Source organism: Sinocyclocheilus grahami, unplaced genomic scaffold (assembly GCF_001515645.1).
Source record: "Sinocyclocheilus grahami isolate Dianchi unplaced genomic scaffold, SAMN03320097.WGS_v1.1 scaffold707.1, whole genome shotgun sequence".
In the NCBI taxonomy this organism is placed as follows: Eukaryota; Metazoa; Chordata; class Actinopteri; order Cypriniformes; family Cyprinidae; genus Sinocyclocheilus; species Sinocyclocheilus grahami.
The window spans coordinates 1,361,606-1,379,509 of NW_015505886.1; the positions used below are offsets into that span (position 1 = coordinate 1,361,606).

General features: G+C 35.5%; 1 protein-coding gene across 2 annotated transcripts; it reads left to right on the top strand.

Moving 5' to 3' along the window:
- The first annotated feature begins 2,105 nt into the window (after positions 1–2,105).
- On the top strand, positions 2,106–17,157 carry rbpms2a (RNA binding protein, mRNA processing factor 2a). 2 transcript variants are annotated; one of them, XM_016244071.1, is made up of 8 exons: positions 2,106–2,514; positions 7,416–7,493; positions 7,628–7,666; positions 8,316–8,378; positions 8,685–8,835; positions 9,488–9,651; positions 16,369–16,441; positions 16,544–17,157. In XM_016244071.1, exons 1-7 carry the CDS (start codon positions 2,461–2,463, stop codon positions 16,432–16,434), a joined length of 615 nt encoding a protein of 204 aa, XP_016099557.1. In that variant the 5' UTR covers positions 2,106–2,460; the 3' UTR covers positions 16,435–16,441; positions 16,544–17,157. The 2 variants fall into 2 exon arrangements, with proteins under 2 accessions (XP_016099557.1, XP_016099558.1); XM_016244072.1 differs by having other exon boundaries at positions 2,107–2,514; positions 9,488–9,636.
- The last annotated feature ends 747 nt before the right edge of the window (positions 17,158–17,904 follow it).

The window sequence follows — 17,904 nt, forward strand, 5'->3', positions numbered from 1 at the left end:
CTAAATATATACTGTTCCTCTGTTTTTGTTTGTCTGCTTTAACACAAGTCAAGAAACTGTCTGGTAAATGCTTTAACAGGATTGTAAATGTTTCACACTCAAGCGCATTTACCATAAAACATGCGCGGGAAATCAAGAGTCTGTCACGAGACCGAGCTGAGCACGTCACGCGGGACAGCCGCAAGATCTCACAGACCACAGAGGATATTTAGATAACAAGCAATGTGAAATATTTCATCAGAAACTAAATTTGTGTAACCACTATCCAGTATTTACGTCACATGTGGACAGAACAAATTCAGTTCATTTTGGTAATGTGGGGCCAAAACCCCAGAGCAATTGTTCAGCCAGTTAAAATGCGTGTAAAGTTGATTTTGTCTCACATTACAGTCAAGGAAACTGTGGCATTTCATCCACACATAGACATCCACACAGCTATGAACATTCAAAATAAAGCCTATAAAAACTCCCATGAGCCCTGCAGTTAAAGGCATAGAAATAAATAAAATGTTTAAGAAAAGAAATTAGAAAGGAAAAAGGAGGGGTACGTACAGGGCTGCTGTCGATGTTTTCTCGGCCCCAGTGATGAGAGGGCCTCTGTGGTATCATTTACCCATTGGGCCCGAGGGAGAGGGGATCCACCCATAAAATGCTGTCCTGGGCCTTATGGATTTTAGCAATGGCCCTGGTTAGATTAAAAGACAAAGTTAAATGATTTGTAGGCAGGTTTAGATATGTTATGTTTATGTAAAGATATAAGATCAGAGAAAGAGTAAAAAAAAAAAAAACCTATGCCATAATTTATTTAAAATACTTTTATTTCATACTTCAAATCCATTCACATATTTATAGACATATCAGTTAAGACTTACTGATATAAAATTATAATTATATTTGTAGTATTTCTTTATTGCACAATGCACATTTCTTAATATTATAGCTAAATTGTGTTTTAATGTCAATATTGATGAGGACTGTATGATCTTTGAATAATATCGGTCTTTAATTGCAAGATATTAAAAGTGTGCCTGAAGTATACTTGCAATAGTTCCACTTTAGCACACTCGAATGTATTTCAGTGTGTCTTTAGTTGGACTTCAGCACTACTTCCGCACAATTAAAGTGCATTCAAATTAGTGCAATTTAGCTAAGTATTCCAGTTTAGTATACTAAAAGTACAGTTGCAGGGTATTTTTATTAAGCACATAAATATGTAAATGTATTTGTAGTATACGTAGCATGAAATAAATGTATTTCAAATACATTTAAGTATTTTTTTTTAGGGAAGGTTAGATTATTCATCCAGGGTTAGGTGATAATATTACCACGATCAACACACAGAAACGTAACAAGGACATTGGTAAAATAGTCCATGTGGTTCAATCGTAATTTTACGAAGCTACGAGAATACTTTTTGTGCGCAAAGAAAACAATAATAACAATTCTTCTCCCCGAGTTACCGTCTTTTGCCATTTTGGAGAGTAGGCTACCCCAGAACGTAATCAAAATAATGAGCGTTGTTTATGGTCAGCATGCGCACGCTGTCTAGTGAATGTAAACAACGCTGATTATGTTCTGGGGTACTCTCCAAAATAGCGGAAGACGGTAACTCCGGGAGAAGAATTGCTGAATAAATTGTTATTATTGTTTTCTTTGCGCACAAAAAGTATTCTCATAGCTTCGTAAAATTACAGCTGAACCACTGATGTCACATGGACTATTTTACCGATCTCCTTGCTACGTTTCTGTGCGCTGATCGTGGTAGTTCCCTTGCTGTCTATGGAGGGTCAGAGAGCTCTCAGATTTCATCAAAAATATCTTAATTTGTGTTCCGAAGATGAACGAAGATCTTACGGGTTCGGAACGACATGAGCGTGAGAAATTAATGACAGAATTTTCATTTTTGGGTGAACTATCGCTTTAATAAAACACAATCTAATAGGTAGAAAATGAAATTCCATTGTTAGTTTCCCGGTCGGAGCTGTATCCCTTCTATCCACAGTCATTATGTAGGCAGGGTTGGATGTAAAGGAGGGGTTAGATATGGTGATGATGGTGGTAAAGTGGGCCGGGCCTCGCGCAGCTGAGTCCCATCTGAAGCTCGGGTGAGCGCATTTAACATGATTGATCCGCTAATAGGACAGAAGAGCAGACGCACAACTTCAGCTTTAAATCTACCTACGGTTCCTCTTTCCTCCTTTCTTTCCACTTCAACTCAAACGAGCTTGATGTGAGCCAGGGGGGGGAAAAAACTCCAAAAATCACCTCCTTTCCCTTCTGTCACCCTCACAGAGCACCTCTCACCTTTACTTTCGGATTGTGGCTTTAACTCACGGCTTCACTGGGCACAAACGACACCAGATTCTCTTCTGCAACTTTAACGCACACCAGGGACAAAGTCACCTACAGGGAAACAGATTTTTTTATTTTTCTGGCACAAAGAAGCGTTAAAGTTACACAATGAGTCTGAAGTCAGATTCAGAGACGAACACCAGTGTTTCATTAGAGGAGGAGGTAAGAGAAATCAACTCTTTTGGTAAACATAAACTTCATTTAGTGAAGTTCAAGTGTCTGGCGGCGGGTGACTGTGGAAAACCGTTTTGGCGTTTGACATTACGATTAAAACTCGTGTGAAGCGTTTCGGAGGCGTTTGAGGAAAAGCGTTTGCTGTGGAAAAGCTTTGAGAGGAATGTGGAGTCTGTTGATGATTAATCTTAAAGTTGGCATTGAAATCTGAGACTCACCTGATGAGACACTCTCGTGTAATTGTGTGGATAGAGTTTAAAGACCGATTTAACAAGCACATATTTCAGTGGGTGTTCTTCTGAAGTTTTCCTGGTTTCGTTAAAGACGGTGACGTACTGGACGTGGGTCTGCTAGAGATAATGTTATTAAAAAATTAAATTTAAAACTACTTTTAGTGCTTTTAATTTATTTAATTTTGAATGTGGGTCGAAAGTATTGCTATTTTTGGGTTCTGTTTTTTTCTTAAATATTCCCAAACATATTAACTTGCATAGACTGCATTGTTTTTTCTTCAAAACTGTAATTTTTTTTCTTCAGTGTTTGTTTCCAGTGTTGGTCATCTCTGATTTCTAACGGAGGCGTTATTTTAAATTAGAACTTAATTTTAATTGGAGACCCAAATGGTGCTACTATTTGATTTTAAATTTGTTTAAATGGAATTCTATTTAAATTGAGTTTTAATAATACTAATACGTCATGCATGCTTTTATCTTTGTATTTAATTTAGTCTTTTCATTTAAAATGAGTAGATATTTCAGCAGTTGCAGGAAATTGAGTGAAGGAAGCAGTCTATATAGAAGTCTTATTCTATATAAAGTCTTACTTTTAGTGAATTTCTACACTAGTTTCTATGCTCTTGAGTGTAGATGTCACCTCTGACCTCTTGTAGAGGCATTTCCTGCTGCTTGGTGTATTTTACTGGCTTAAGACCTTACAAGGCAATTTTCTAACGCTCCCTGTCAGAACACATCAGTCTTGAGTAGTTTTTTGTTAAAGTTAGTGAGGATCTAGTTTGAGTTGGACTCTGGTTGAGTGTTTGGGGTAGCGTTTCGGAGGCGTTTGAGGAAAAGCGTTTGCTGTGGAAAAGCTTTGAGAGGAATGTGGAGTCTGTTGATGATTAATCTTAAAGTTGGCATTGAAATCGGAGACTCACCTGATGAGACACACACTCTCGTGTGACTCTGTGGAGAAAGTTTAAAGCCAGATTTAACAAGAAAATGTTTCCGTGGGTGTTCTTGTAAACTTTATTTATTTTTTTTTTCTGTTAAGGTTTTCTCTCCTCATTCTCATGGTTGCGTTAAAGACGCGCAAAGGTCTGCAAGAGATGGTTATAAAAAAAATAAAAAATATATGTGTATTATATTTTCATTCATTCAATGTGGGTCAAAAGTATTGTCGGTGGTGGTGTTTAGTTTTACATGCATTATTACAAAAAAAAATATTCCTAAAAATATTAATTTTAGACTTTTTTTTTTTTTTTTTTTTTTTTTTTAACCCGAATTTTTTTTTTTTTTGTTTTTTTTATTCAATGTGGGTCAAAAGTATTGTCGGTGGTGGTGTTTAGTTTACATGCATTAATACAAAAAATATTCCTAAAAATATTAATTTTAGACTTTTTTTTTTTTTTTTTTTTTTTCTAAACCGTAATTTTTTTTTGGTATTTGTTTAGTGTGGATGTCAAATCTGACTTATTGAAGCATTGTTTTAATTTGGAGTTTGATTAATTTTAACTTCAGACGCAAAAAGATAGCTTTTTAATTTTGTGTAAATACAATTTTAATTTAAATTGTGTTTTATTACTTTATGCATTTTTTTTTTGTGTGCAGCTTATCTTTAATTTAGTCTTTTAATTTAAAATGAGTATTTCAGCAGTTGCAGTAAATTGAGTGAAAGAAACAAGTGAATCTATATAGAAGCCTGCCTTCTAAATAGGCCTAAAGTCTTATTTTTAGCAATATTCTACTCTAGTTTCTCTGCTCTTAAGTGTAGATGTCACCTCTGACCTCCTTGTAGAGGCATTTCCTGCAGTTCAGTGTATTATTTTACTGGCTTAAGACCTTACAAGGCAGTTTGCAAACACTCCTGTCAGAACACATCAGACTTGAGCAGGCTTTTTACATTAAAGTGAGAAGTTGGTGAGGATCATGTAAATGGTGCCGTTTGAGTCGAGTGTATGGGGTGGGAGTTGTGTCCTGTCATTGTTACCGGGCAGCACTGGGTCAGAGCGTTTGGTGTGACCTCTTTGGATTGTTCAACCTGCAATAATTAGGACAGGGGTTTCCTCCCTCTGTGCCTCGAACCGGTTGCTCACATCCCCAAACATGCCCTTTGTTTCTGTTCTGCTAAACCTGCGTCCCGATTTTCTGACTGCCGACAGAATCAACTGTGTATTTAGGTTATTAAGTGGCACATTGTCCATTATTTGTGTTTGTGGAGTGTTTATTCCTTTTTGATTAAATTCCTGTTGTTTATTTACGCTCTCAGCTGCTGGCAGCACTTGAGCACTGTACTCGTGTTTCAGGAACATTGAGGATAACCAGAAAGTTTCTGCTGAGGGGTTTTAAGCTGACCCGAGTCTGAACTCTGCGACTGCTTTCCCCTGCAGCCGTTCCGCCGCTCGCTCCTCTGAGCCACTCAGGAAATGACGGGATTGATGTACTGATGTATTGGTGGAAAGATGTGTAGAAATCTAAGTGATGGACGTTTGTCCAGTTATACACTGATGATTGGCTGTTTTAGCACTTTAATGACCTGACACATTGTTTTTAGTGGTGGTACCACGTATTTTGTGCACTGTGGTGTTCGATTCTTGTACCATGGCATTTGATACTTCAAAGAATACCATGACACACAAAAAAGTTGTTTTGACATTTTTAGCACAGAATTAAAAAGATGACTCTTACTTAACGAGCATGTCTGGGTCATTATAAAAATCCTTATTTAAAAATTGCCTTTTTTTGCATTGTGACATTTTCATAGTTTCGTATTATTATTATTATTATTATTGTTGCTTTATGAACTCCAGGAAAAGTGCTATTTCACTGAAAATCTGCACTGAGAATAATTTGTTGGTGTTGATTTATTATTATACAGGACCAATGACTGTTTTATTGACCGTCTTTACTGAGATAATAGGAATTGTGGGACTCGGTGGAAGTTAATGGGGGTTTTTTTTTTTTTAAACTCTATGGGAAAAATTACCATTTCATTAACTGCACAGATATAATAGGAATTACAAAACGGGAGCAAATTAAATTCTTATTATGCATTTTAATTCTAATACAGGACAAACTTCTATACTTTGAGAATCTGCATTAAAAATGTGAATAACATGATTTATGTAATTAAAGAATGCAAGATAAGTGTCCAAACAGTGTTTGAGAACATTGTTAATATCACAATGCAAAAAAAGGAAGAATTTATTTTTTTTTCCTTTTTGGATTAAACTGTTTTTAAAAATCTTGTTTCTTTTAGTTCTGTGGTAAAATGTAAGCTGGACATGTGTTTTGTGAGGTTCACCCAAAAGCCAGGGGTTGTTTTGACATTTTTAGCACAGAATTAAAAAGATGACTCTTACTTAACGAGCATGTCTGGGTCATTATAAAAATCCTTATTTAAAAATTGCCTTTTTTTGCATTGTGACATTTTCATAGTTTCGTATTATTATTATTATTATTGTTGCTTTATGAACTCCAGGAAAAGTGCTATTTCACTGAAAATCTGCACTGAGAATAATTTGTTGGTGTTGATTTATTATTATACAGGACCAATGACTGTTTTATTGACCGTCTTTACTGAGATAATAGGAATTGTGGGACTCGGTGGAAGTTAATGGGGGTTTTTTTTTTTTTAAACTCTATGGGAAAAATTACCATTTCATTAACTGCACAGATATAATAGGAATTACAAAACGGGAGCAAATTAAATTCTTATTATGCATTTTAATTCTAATACAGGACAAACTTCTATACTTTGAGAATCTGCATTAAAAATGTGAATAACATGATTTATGTAATTAAAGAATGCAAGATAAGTGTCCAAACAGTGTTTGAGAACATTGTTAATATCACAATGCAAAAAAAGGAAGAATTTTTTTTTTTTTTTCCTTTTTGGATTAAACTGTTTTTAAAAATCTTGTTTCTTTTAGTTCTGTGGTAAAATGTAAGCTGGACATGTGTTTTGTGAGGTTCACCCAAAAGCCAGGGTCTTTCAGATTACGGTTGTTCCCCTCTGAAGCGTTTGGAGAATGTGGTTGGTTAGGATGAACCAAAGTTCTCTCTTCCTTTTCCGTAAAAGGTCATAGCACACTGTACTTCCTCCAATCTGTATAGAGTTGCTACATCTGTTTTTAAATGCTCACTGCTTTGAGTAACTCTAGAAGCTGTGATACTTAGTCTTAATTTGTTGGATAAAACGTGTTCTTGGAATTCCAAGGTTTTTTTTTTTTCTTTTTTGATCGCCCTTTGCTCTCTCTGTTCACTGTAATATCATTTGATCCATCCTGTTAATTTGTCGAGTTAAATGATTTTCCACCTTCCACTCACATTGGAGCAATAATGCTGTCCGCGCCCTGCAGAAGTTTCTGCATCCATGCTTCGGGTCACACACACCTGATCACCACGCGCACACACTTCTGCTCACTAAACTAACATGATCTCATGATTTTGATTCTGAACAAATTCAGTCTCTGATAGCAAATTCTGCAGACAAACGGGGAGACTGACACAATAGGAAGGGACCGAGGCAGTCCAAGGTAGTTCTAAATCGTTCCCATTTTTCTCCTTTTTCAGGTGCACATTTATAAGACCATACATGGCACTCATTAGGTCAGAGGTCACTGCATTTTGTCATTTGTTTGCTGATGTCATTTAGGCATTTCCCTGTTCTAGGTACGAACGCTATTTGTCAGCGGGCTGCCTGTCGACATCAAACCACGTGAGCTTTACCTGCTGTTCAGACCCTTCAAGGTAAGACATCGGCCGGAAAAAAAAAAAGCTGTGTTTTGTTAGTCCACATTTTTCTGGATGTGGTGATTTTTGATTTTAAGAAAATTGATTGGAGATCAATTTCTTTAGTTTAATTTGTCCTTTTTATTAAACAGGGATATGAAGGATCTCTCATAAAACTGACCTCAAAACAGGTAAAGTTGAATTTCCTTTTAGTGTGGCGATGATGATTACTCCCAATTTAAAGACCACACCGATGGATTAATCTAACAAATGTCCAGTTCATATTTAACCTCCCCAAAAATTGACTTTTTTTTTTTACGATTTTTATACTCCATAATAATAATAATAGTATAATTTTATTTCTCTCTGTATTAGGTGTATCTATATATGGCGAAAATGTGTATGTGATAGGAGACTGTTAAAAAACATTATCACATGTAATGTATGCGAAAAACAGAAACTTTCATATGAAGAAATAAAATGAGACCGTTAAAAGCTATTTTTATTACATGTAACGTGGCAAAGAAACTTATTTATATATATATATATATATATATTTTTTTTTTTCTTTCTTTTTTTTTTCTTTATTGGTTCGGGGTTCTTTATTTGTCGGGTATTACGTATGATATTTTTTAGCACATGTATATAATATACTTGTACTTTAATTTGAATCAATTTAATATTAAAGCTCAATATTAATTATAATTAAAGTTAATTATGTTTTGATTTTGGGGTGAAATAGTACATTCTTAACAGATTTTATTTTAAGAGATTTTTCTGCTTTTTAGTTGCATTTCTGTCTGTGTTTGTCCATGTGATGTGTTTCTTTCCATTCTCTAGCCTGTGGGGTTTGTCACGTTTGACAGCCGGTCTGGGGCTGAAGCGGCCAAAAATGCTTTGAACGTAAGTAATGTGGTCCGTCAGTAAGCTGAAGTGATGGCAACTTTTAATCATTCATAAAACTGCCTGTGCTTTATGTCCTCCAAACTTTGCTCTTAAAAGTCTGACTCCGATGCTGCTGCTCTCCTCTCAACGGGGGGGGGGGGGGGGGGGAAAGTTCCATGATGTCATGCATTTCATGCTCTTACTTCGGGAATCAGTGCACTTGTGCTGCCGTTTTGTTTATGGACGTGTTGAGTGATTTGTGCATTGTATGAAGAATAATTAGACTATTCAGTTGAAAGTCAACCCTACCTCATCTGTTCTCAGGGTATCCGCTTTGACCCAGAAAGCCCTCAAACGCTGCGTCTGGAGTTTGCTAAAGCCAACACAAAGATGGCGAAGAGTAAACTGATGGCCACGCCAAACCCTTCCAACCTGCACCCAGCTCTAGGTGCGCACTTCATCGCTAGAGACCCATGTGAGTAAAATGGTGGGCTTAAGCCTCTCCCACACTGTAGAACATGATGCTGTCCAGTAAGGATGAATGCATGAATGCATCCTTACTGATTTTGTTTTTAAATCTTAAAAACAAAACCTTAACCTAATGACACAAACTTTTGAGCTGTAGTGTATACAGTTTAGATGCTGTTTCCTTTTGGCTTTCTTAGTTTGGGGTTAAAATACACTTAATATTCAGGAATATTATCAATTTGAAGACATTGACCCTCAGGTGAGAACAAAGTATTTTGTAGCTGCTTTATAGCTGAATTAAACTTGTTCACATTTGAGGAGTTGAATTGAATCAACATTGAACTTAACTGAATAATGACCGTATTTCCATCTGTATAGCTGCTTATAACTAAATTGAACTTATTTCATAATTGATAAACTACAGTTCTTAATCTGAACTGACTTGAGCTGAATAATGACACTTGTCTTTTTAGAGCTGCAGATTTTGGGTTTGTCTCATATTTGAATGTTTGCATCATTGTTTGTTACTGTGAAGCTGCTTTGAAACAATGTCTGTTGTATACAGCGCTATAAAAATAGTTGACTTGCTGTAAGTGGTGATTCATCTTCCTAGCGTTTGGTTCCATGTGTGATGCTCAGATGTGTGTGTGATTCTGTAGATGACCTGACGGGTGCAGCACTGATCCCTGCGTCTCCTGAGGCGTGGGCTCCGTATCCTCTCTACACCACTGAACTGACCCCAGGCCTGCCTCACGCCGCCTTCACCTACCCCGCTGCTGCTGCCGCCGCCGCAGCCCTGCATGCCCAGGTGAGGGATCAACCGGTGTGTGCGCCATCACGGTCTCGCTGCTTTTTCTGTCCAGTGTGATGTCACAAGAGCTTGTAGATCGTTTCTTCCGTTAGTTTGTACAGGAAGCACATTCTGTGGTTGTGAATTTGTAGCATTCATAATTCTACAGTCGCTAACTCCATATCAACAAATGTTGAAAAAGCTATTTCACGTCAGTTCTATTGCTTTGCGTAAGGGATTGTGGGTAAAGGCCAAGGCTTAATTTTTTTTTTCTCGTTTTTTGGGGGTTTTGATCTTATTGATTTTTTTTCTTTAGAATTGAATTTGACTTTACAGAAGTAAACAATACACTAACATTTTAAATGTGTGTTTATACATTTTTAATTTATTAAACTAAATTAAAATGATTTAGAATATTTTTAAACTTATGAATTTGATTTTGTATTGTAGATGTTTAATGCAATCTCTTGAATTTCTTAACACATTTAGAAGATATTTACTTTATTGTAATTATATAATACTAATTTATATGTATGTGTAAAATTGCATATCAAACAATGCAATGCAAAAATTCAAGCATATATATATATATATATATAATTTTTTTTTTTTTTTTAATAAAATGTATGCACACGGGGCTGTACAAGCCATAATTCATTCTGGCACTCTCACATGCAGACATTCTCCTCACCCATTTCTGCTTTCACACAGCTACATTTGCCTTTTACTTGCATTTATACCTTTTTTTTGGTATCCATTACTTCCTGTTTAAGCAGGAAGTCACTCTCAGACCAGAATATACATGTGCAAGACGTGCTCAGTTCTTCCTCACTATTTTACAAGGATGCTATTCAAAGTCATCCTGTTTTCTTTTCAAGTACATTTTAAAATATCATGATGTAACCTGTGTTCTACAGGTCTGTGTACAAGTGTCATGATACTGATTTTGATCGTATTAACAGGTCTCAACACTAAGGAAATTCAAATGAGCCGATTCCCATACTAGTTGCCGATTTATTTAGTTTTACATTTATTAAATGTTTATTTTGCTCGGTTACTGGCCAAACTAACCTTGAACAAACAAATATATGCAACATGAAGCAACTGCACAAAACAAACATCAGAAGGGCTGAATGAATATTTTATTACTCATACTTTTTTTTTTTTTTTTTCCTCCCCCTTTTTTTTTTTTTAGTTTTTTTTTTTTTTTTTTTTTTTTTCCTCCCCCTATTATTATTATTAGTGTTTTATTACCTTAATTATATGTAGCCTATGTCTGCACTATGACTGGAAGCTGTACTGGAAGCTCCTGACACCAGGAGTGTGTGTGAACCCATGGCAATAAAGCTCTTTCTGATTCTGATGAAAATGCAAATTCAATCTCTGAAACCAGGTGATAGAGGCTCTTTACACTTGGTGAAAATAGCAGTATTTTTTAGTGAGATCATATGCTATTTACACTAAGTGCAAATAGCTATAGGTTATATTTAGCCTATAGCCTACTATGTTAATATAGTGGGGTATTCTGCTAATTACTTATTACAAATAGTGGCAATTATCTGCACCTCAGCATTGTAATACATTATAAAACGGTATGCAATAACTTGAGTGTAAATTTTAATTCAAATTATTAAATGGATGCCACTATTGGGACAAAAGCCCTCCCTAACCCTACCCGATACGTTATTTTCAACTTTGATTATTTCCTTCATTTTTATTAAAAATAAATGCTTTTCTGATGTTATTTGAAAAGGGAGAAGAAAAAAATTCTCAAAGGCAGATTCGAACCCGGGTCGATCACGTCAAAAGGAGTATAATACTAACTTTAACATCTGCACCACTGAATTTGATGATTGCTAATTGTCTTTTGTAATGATGACTAGCCCAATCACACGTTGATGGGTGGAATTAGTGTAAGCCTCTACCAACAAGGTGGGCTATTTGCACTTAGTGTAAATAGACTTTTTTTTTTTTATTTAAGTTCCCAACAGTTAAAGTTGCCCACAAAAAAACAGGGGGTTCTGTTCTTTACACACACTTCCCGTGCCTATGCTGTCTGGTACAGTATTCTCTCTGCTTGCACGACTATTCTCTCCTCTTTGTGTCCGTCGTCTTATTCCTAGAGATAATATATCATGATCATTACGTTTGTTACCAAATTGCATCCTGTCCGGAATAACCTGCCTTCACTGTTTTTAACCTGCTCGTTTTTGATTACTGTCAGTTTAAATGCCGGCGTTGCTAGAAACTTTAACATCTGCACCACTGAATTTGATGATTGCTAATTGTCTTTTGTAATGATGACTAGCCCAATCACACGTTGATGGGTGGAATTAGTGTAAGCCTCTACCAACAAGGTGGGCTATTTGCACTTAGTGTAAATAGACTTTTTTTTTTTATTTAAGTTCCCAACAGTTAAAGTTGCCCACAAAAAAACAGGGGGTTCTGTTCTTTACACACACTTCCCGTGCCTATGCTGTCTGGTACAGTATTCTCTCTGCTTGCACGACTATTCTCTCCTCTTTGTGTCCGTCGTCTTATTCCTAGAGATAATATATCATGATCATTACGTTTGTTACCAAATTGCATCCTGTCCGGAATAACCTGCCTTCGCTGTTTTTAACCTGCTCGTTTTTGATTACTGTCAGTTTAAATGCCGGCGTTGCTAGATATTGGAAAAACAAAACGATCTAAAAATAAACCGCAATGAGTCCAAATCTTGAGTTATGGAAATAATATAAAGATCGCTGTCCCTAACTTTCAATCTCCCACTTTATTCACTTCCTAAATTTAAAGGGGTCATATGTTGCTAAAAACAACAGTGTATTTGGTGTAATGAAATGCGTTTGTGTAGTTTAAGGTTAAAAAAACACTATTTTCCACATACTGTACACTATTGTTTCTCTATGCCCCACCTTTCTGAAACGTGTTGATTTTTACAAAGCTCATCGGTCTGAAAAGCGAGGTGTGCTCTGATTGGCCAGCTATCCAGTGCGTTGTGATTGGCTGAATACCTCAAGCGTGAGACGGAAATGTTACGCCCCTTACCATACTGTGATGCCGTGTCCCGGCCGGAGAGACAAGATAAAGACATTAAAACCCATTATTAATGAGGCATTTGTTGCATCCAGTGGGGACATAATTATGGATTATGACTTATACTGTCTTTTTACGCGTTGCATATCAGAATGATTTCTGAAGGCTCGTGACACTGAAGCCTGGAGTAATGATGCTGAAAATTCAGCTTTGATCACAGGAATAAATTACATTATGAAGTATATTAAAATAGAAACTTTTTTTTTTAGTGCAATATTTCACAAAACAAGTTTCTGTACTTTGATCAAATTAATACAGCCTTGATGAGCACAAGAAATTTTGGTTTGAAAAAAAAAAAACTTACTGATCCCAAACTTTTAAACACGTATGTATTTATATTAATTGCTGGGCAACGATTAATCATCCAAAATAAGTTTGTTTACGTGTGTGTGTGTTTATAATATACATTTTTTTTTATATATATACACATACATGTAAATATTTTCTAAATGTATACTGTATGGGTTTCTTTATATATGCAGTACACACACACGCATTATGTACACAAACTTTTATTTTGGATGCTATTAATTGCAATTAATGGTTACCCAGCACTAGTATGTGTGTATGTATGCATTTATGTATCTGCATGCATGCACCCCATAAGTTGTGTACTGCACTTTTACAAAAAATAACATGAGCCTTCATTTCAGTGGCTTGTAGTTCAGTATGCTAACTTTCCCATAATGCACCTGACACGCTCTGGTTAAAACTGACCATTGACATAGCTAAACCAGAGGAGGTGTCAGGGGTCCACTCTGAATATGACCAGTCTGATTACCCAGAATCCCTTTTAGAACAGCATTCCTTGACCTGCTAGCGTTGCTGCGAGATCACATCAGAGAAAAGCTGTTTTTAATTGCATCGTCGTTGAGTGAATCTGTGCCCAGGGAGGTGCCGGTTAAAGTTTAGCCAAAAAACGGTGTGTTTTTATGATCCATTAAAAGCAGCACATGTTAAAATTCTCCCCCACAAATGCTTTGCCTTGTAGGTTTAAATGGGTGAAAATGAATATTAAAGTGTTTTATGCTCCTCTGGTGATAGTCATGGTTTATTGTCAGTCTTGCATTGCTAGCTTGAGTTTAATGAAATGTGATTGGTTTTGAAGACTGTGCTGACAGATCAAGTTTATTGATTGGATGGCTAGACTTTGTAGTTGTCATAGCAACACAGTGAGAGCTAAAGGTCGTGGATGAAGAGGTTTTACTTCAGTCTCTTGAGCCGTACTGCATGTTCACAGGTTCATCAAGCCTTAAATTCAGCTTGTTTGCAATTTTAAGTGTAAGACAATGAAACTTTATCCAAACAAATTGGAGAGGGAAAGAGAACTGATCCAAACAAATGTTTTACAATCCTGTTTGGAATGACTGGTTAAGGTTGTAGTGTGTTTTTTCAGGATCTCAAAGGTGTTGTAAAAGGTTTCATCCTCTGGGTGAGAGAGCGAGTGCTAATGGATCCACACGCTAACACGTTCTCTGCCCAGTGTCACTCTGAGCGGCTTCAGAGTTCAACGATCATTTTGTATTTTCCAAAGAATAAATGGATTTTTCATTTTGGTATAAGTTATGTTTGTTATTTTGATATGATTGTAGTAAGTTGTTGTAGTAATAATTATTATTTAATAATAAAAAAAATATTGCAACCATTACTATCATAATAATAATAATTAGTTATTGTTTTATATATATATACTACAATCATATATAACATTATTATTTTGATGTATGATTGTAGTAATAGTTGTTGCAATAATAATAATTAGTTATTGTTTTATATATATATATATATATATATATAAAATAATAATATGGTCATTTTATTAGTGTGGGGGAGGAAAAAATATGAATGTAAATGTACAAAAACGATATACCAGATTTTGTTTGTGTTGGTGGTTCATGTTTATTTACATCCACAAATATTTTATATGGTGTATATACACATTCTACGTTATTTAGATAATGCATTTAAAATAGTATATATGAAATTGTGCAAAACTATTTAACCTTTTCCCCTCTGTACAAAATATTGTTACAGTCTCCATTATAAAGTACTATTGTCTTGTAAAAACATTTTTATACAAAAAGCTGATTTCTTGTTCTTCATAAAATGTGTTTTTATATTCTGTATCCTCCTGACTACAAGGGGAAAAATTATGAATTTAGTAAAAAAAAAGTGTTTCATAACTTCAGTTTAGAGCATAAAAATATCATTTCTGAAATGTTAAACTGTGACATGTAAGGTCACAGAGACATTTGTTAAAATGTAATGTCCTCTATAGAGGACAAAACTCCATAGCTGGGAGTTGGGAGGATATTAAACTAATAATAATAATTGATGTTCTGTATAAAAGTCCTAATCAAATATGAAGAACTTCTAGCCGTCCTGCAAGATTTGGCTCAAGGAAATGGTCGTGGAATCCCTTTGGCATGTTTGCGTGTAGCTGGGATGACGCAACTATAAGACTGCTGGAAGAACCGAGCTCTTGGCTTTCTCTTAACTCCACCTTATCCAGCGCTTTCCAACACACACCTGCCGAGTGAGATTACACGGCCTGCGCTCTACTGGTCAAACCGCTCGACGCCGTGGGAAGCTCAGAGTGAAGGGCTGAAACGGACGTGCCAGGCTGATTGTTGTCGTTCTCTTGCCCTTGGCCGGGGAAGTGGAGGTTTTGGCGTGGTTTGGGAAGGCAGGATGGGAAAGGAGTTAATGTCATCTTGCTGAAAGATGTTTATAGATGCACTGATACGAGTTTCCTGCACAGTCAGGTCATTAGCACCGCTCAAACCAGAGCCTGTTGTAGAAATTGCTCTTTCTGGTTCTTTTTTGTTTGCCTGTTGTTGCCCCCTACAGTTTTAAGCCTTTTTTTCAGTCTTAAAGGTGTGAGGTTCTTAAATGCCTCTTGGCAGCAGCTTTGTTTTAGTTGGCTTTGTGGTTCCTTTGGGATGTTTAAATTGTTCTGAATGTTAAGCTCGTTTGTTTTAGTTTTATACAGAATATAAGTAATTTATTAATATTGGTATTTGAGTATAACGTAGTTTACTGTAGAATAAACATTTGATGTAAACTGTAAATAAAACTTTTTTTTTATAAATTAGAATGTTTATTATAGAATAAAAACATGTATTGTATTGTATTTTTAGTTTTCTTTTATATAAATGTAGAAGTGCATTACTTGTATTGACTTTTTTTTATGTTCTTGCATTTCAATTTAATTTGAATAACAAGGTAAATATATATTTTATATATAACATGCAAGTGATACTTTAGAAACGAGATGCTTTTAGAAATGTAAATTTGTTATTATTATTGTTATACAACACAAATTAATTTACTTTTTTTTTTACACAAGACTATGCAAATAAAATGTAGTGATTAAGCATTTATAAATGTTAGAAAAATATGAACATAGTTTATAATAAAGATTATAAATGTAAATTTCTTTAAAACAATGCAAATGAAATGTAGTAATGCAGTGTTTATATACATCTATATAAATGTTTTGTTCTATTTAATAACTACATTAATATAATGATAATAGACATGGTAATAATACTAATTTATTATTTGTGGTCCATTATGTCATGTTGGTCAAGGAGAAGCTTTTGAAATTATCCAAGATCTCATTGTAATTTCTCTTGTTCATGTTGTCTGTAGATGCGCTGGTACCCTTCTCCCTCTGAAAGTTCTCAACCGGGCTGGAAGTCACGCCAGTTCTGTTAAATAATCAGTGAGTATCGCTTACTTCACCTCCTGCTTCTGCTCACTAGTCTTGATTGTACTCTATGATTGTAGATGACCGTAAGCTGATGCGCTGTTCTCGTCTCCACAGATGCCATTCCTTACCAGACGTTTTGTTTTTGTTTCTCCCTCCTGTTTAAATGAAGGACAACTGGGCTCAGCTTTTAATTTAATCGGATTTATTTAATGGACAATCTAAGCATGAAGGATTGTTTTCCTGGAGGAAGTCTTCTACAAAGCACTCCGAGATGCTGAGGACTCTGACAAACCTCACGGTACTGTCTCTGTTTCCAGAGCTGCGCTTGACGAGCCAATCAGGCGCAGGCGTTCAACATGTCTAGCTGCTCTGATAGATGTTTGTTTTTGAGGTTGTCATCCTGCATGCGATAAGGCATGAGTTTTAGAATTCAAATCTTTTCTTTTCCGTCCCACCCGACCCTAAATGTTTTTGCAGTTTCTTTGATTTGTGTGAAAGGGGGAGACCTGTGTTTTTTTTATTTTATTTTTTTTGCTTAATTCAGTTCGTGTGCTTTTGTTTTCTATTTTTAAGAACTGATGACATATGCACTGGGTATTTGTTTGATCTTGACCAGAACCGAGCAGATTCGAGTCGTCTCCTCCAGACCTTCGATGCATCTTCCTCTGCCCTGAAGTCACCAAACCTCTGCTATCTGTGTCTGCTTGGAGAATATTTGAACAAAAAAAGTGTACAAGTATTTTTGTACATTTGTGTAATTTATGTATTTGTTTTGTGCAATTAAATAGGTATATATGTATGAGCAGTTTAGTGTTCCCTTGTTGTTGGTTTTTTTTGGTGTTTTAGTTGGTTGTTAATTCAGTCTATAACCTGTTTGAAGTAAATAAGTGCAATTCCTGTTTTTGTTTTGTTTTTTGCTGTTATATACTGAAGTTTCCAGACTGTGGCAGTACTACGAGTTTAAATGGACTGCTAACATGAGATTGCTGTATTATAATATATTAAAAAAAAGTTGATGATTTTTTTTCCTTTTTTTTTTTTTTTTTTTTTCCAAATGTGAAACTGGAGAATAAAAGGGAATGTGAGGATCTTGAGAGTTGAGTTGCTTCTAATCTATCTTTGAATTTTCAGTTAAAGGAATAGTTCATTTTTTTTTTTTTTTTTTTTTTTTTTTTTTTTTTTTTTTTTGCGCTGAACTTGCTCTCCTTCGGGCCATTCAGAATCAGAATGAGTTTTTATTGCCAGGTATGTTTACACATACGAGGAATTTGTTTTAGGAAAATGTAAGCGTTTGTTTCTTCATCCGATTTGGAGAAATGTAGCATTCCATCACTTGCTCACCAATTGATCCTCTGCAGTGAATGAGTGCCGTCAGAATGAGTCCAAACAGCTGATAAAAACATAATCCACAAGTAACCAACTCCAGTCCATCAGTTAATGTCTTGTGAAAAAAAGTTGTTCATAATACAAATCCT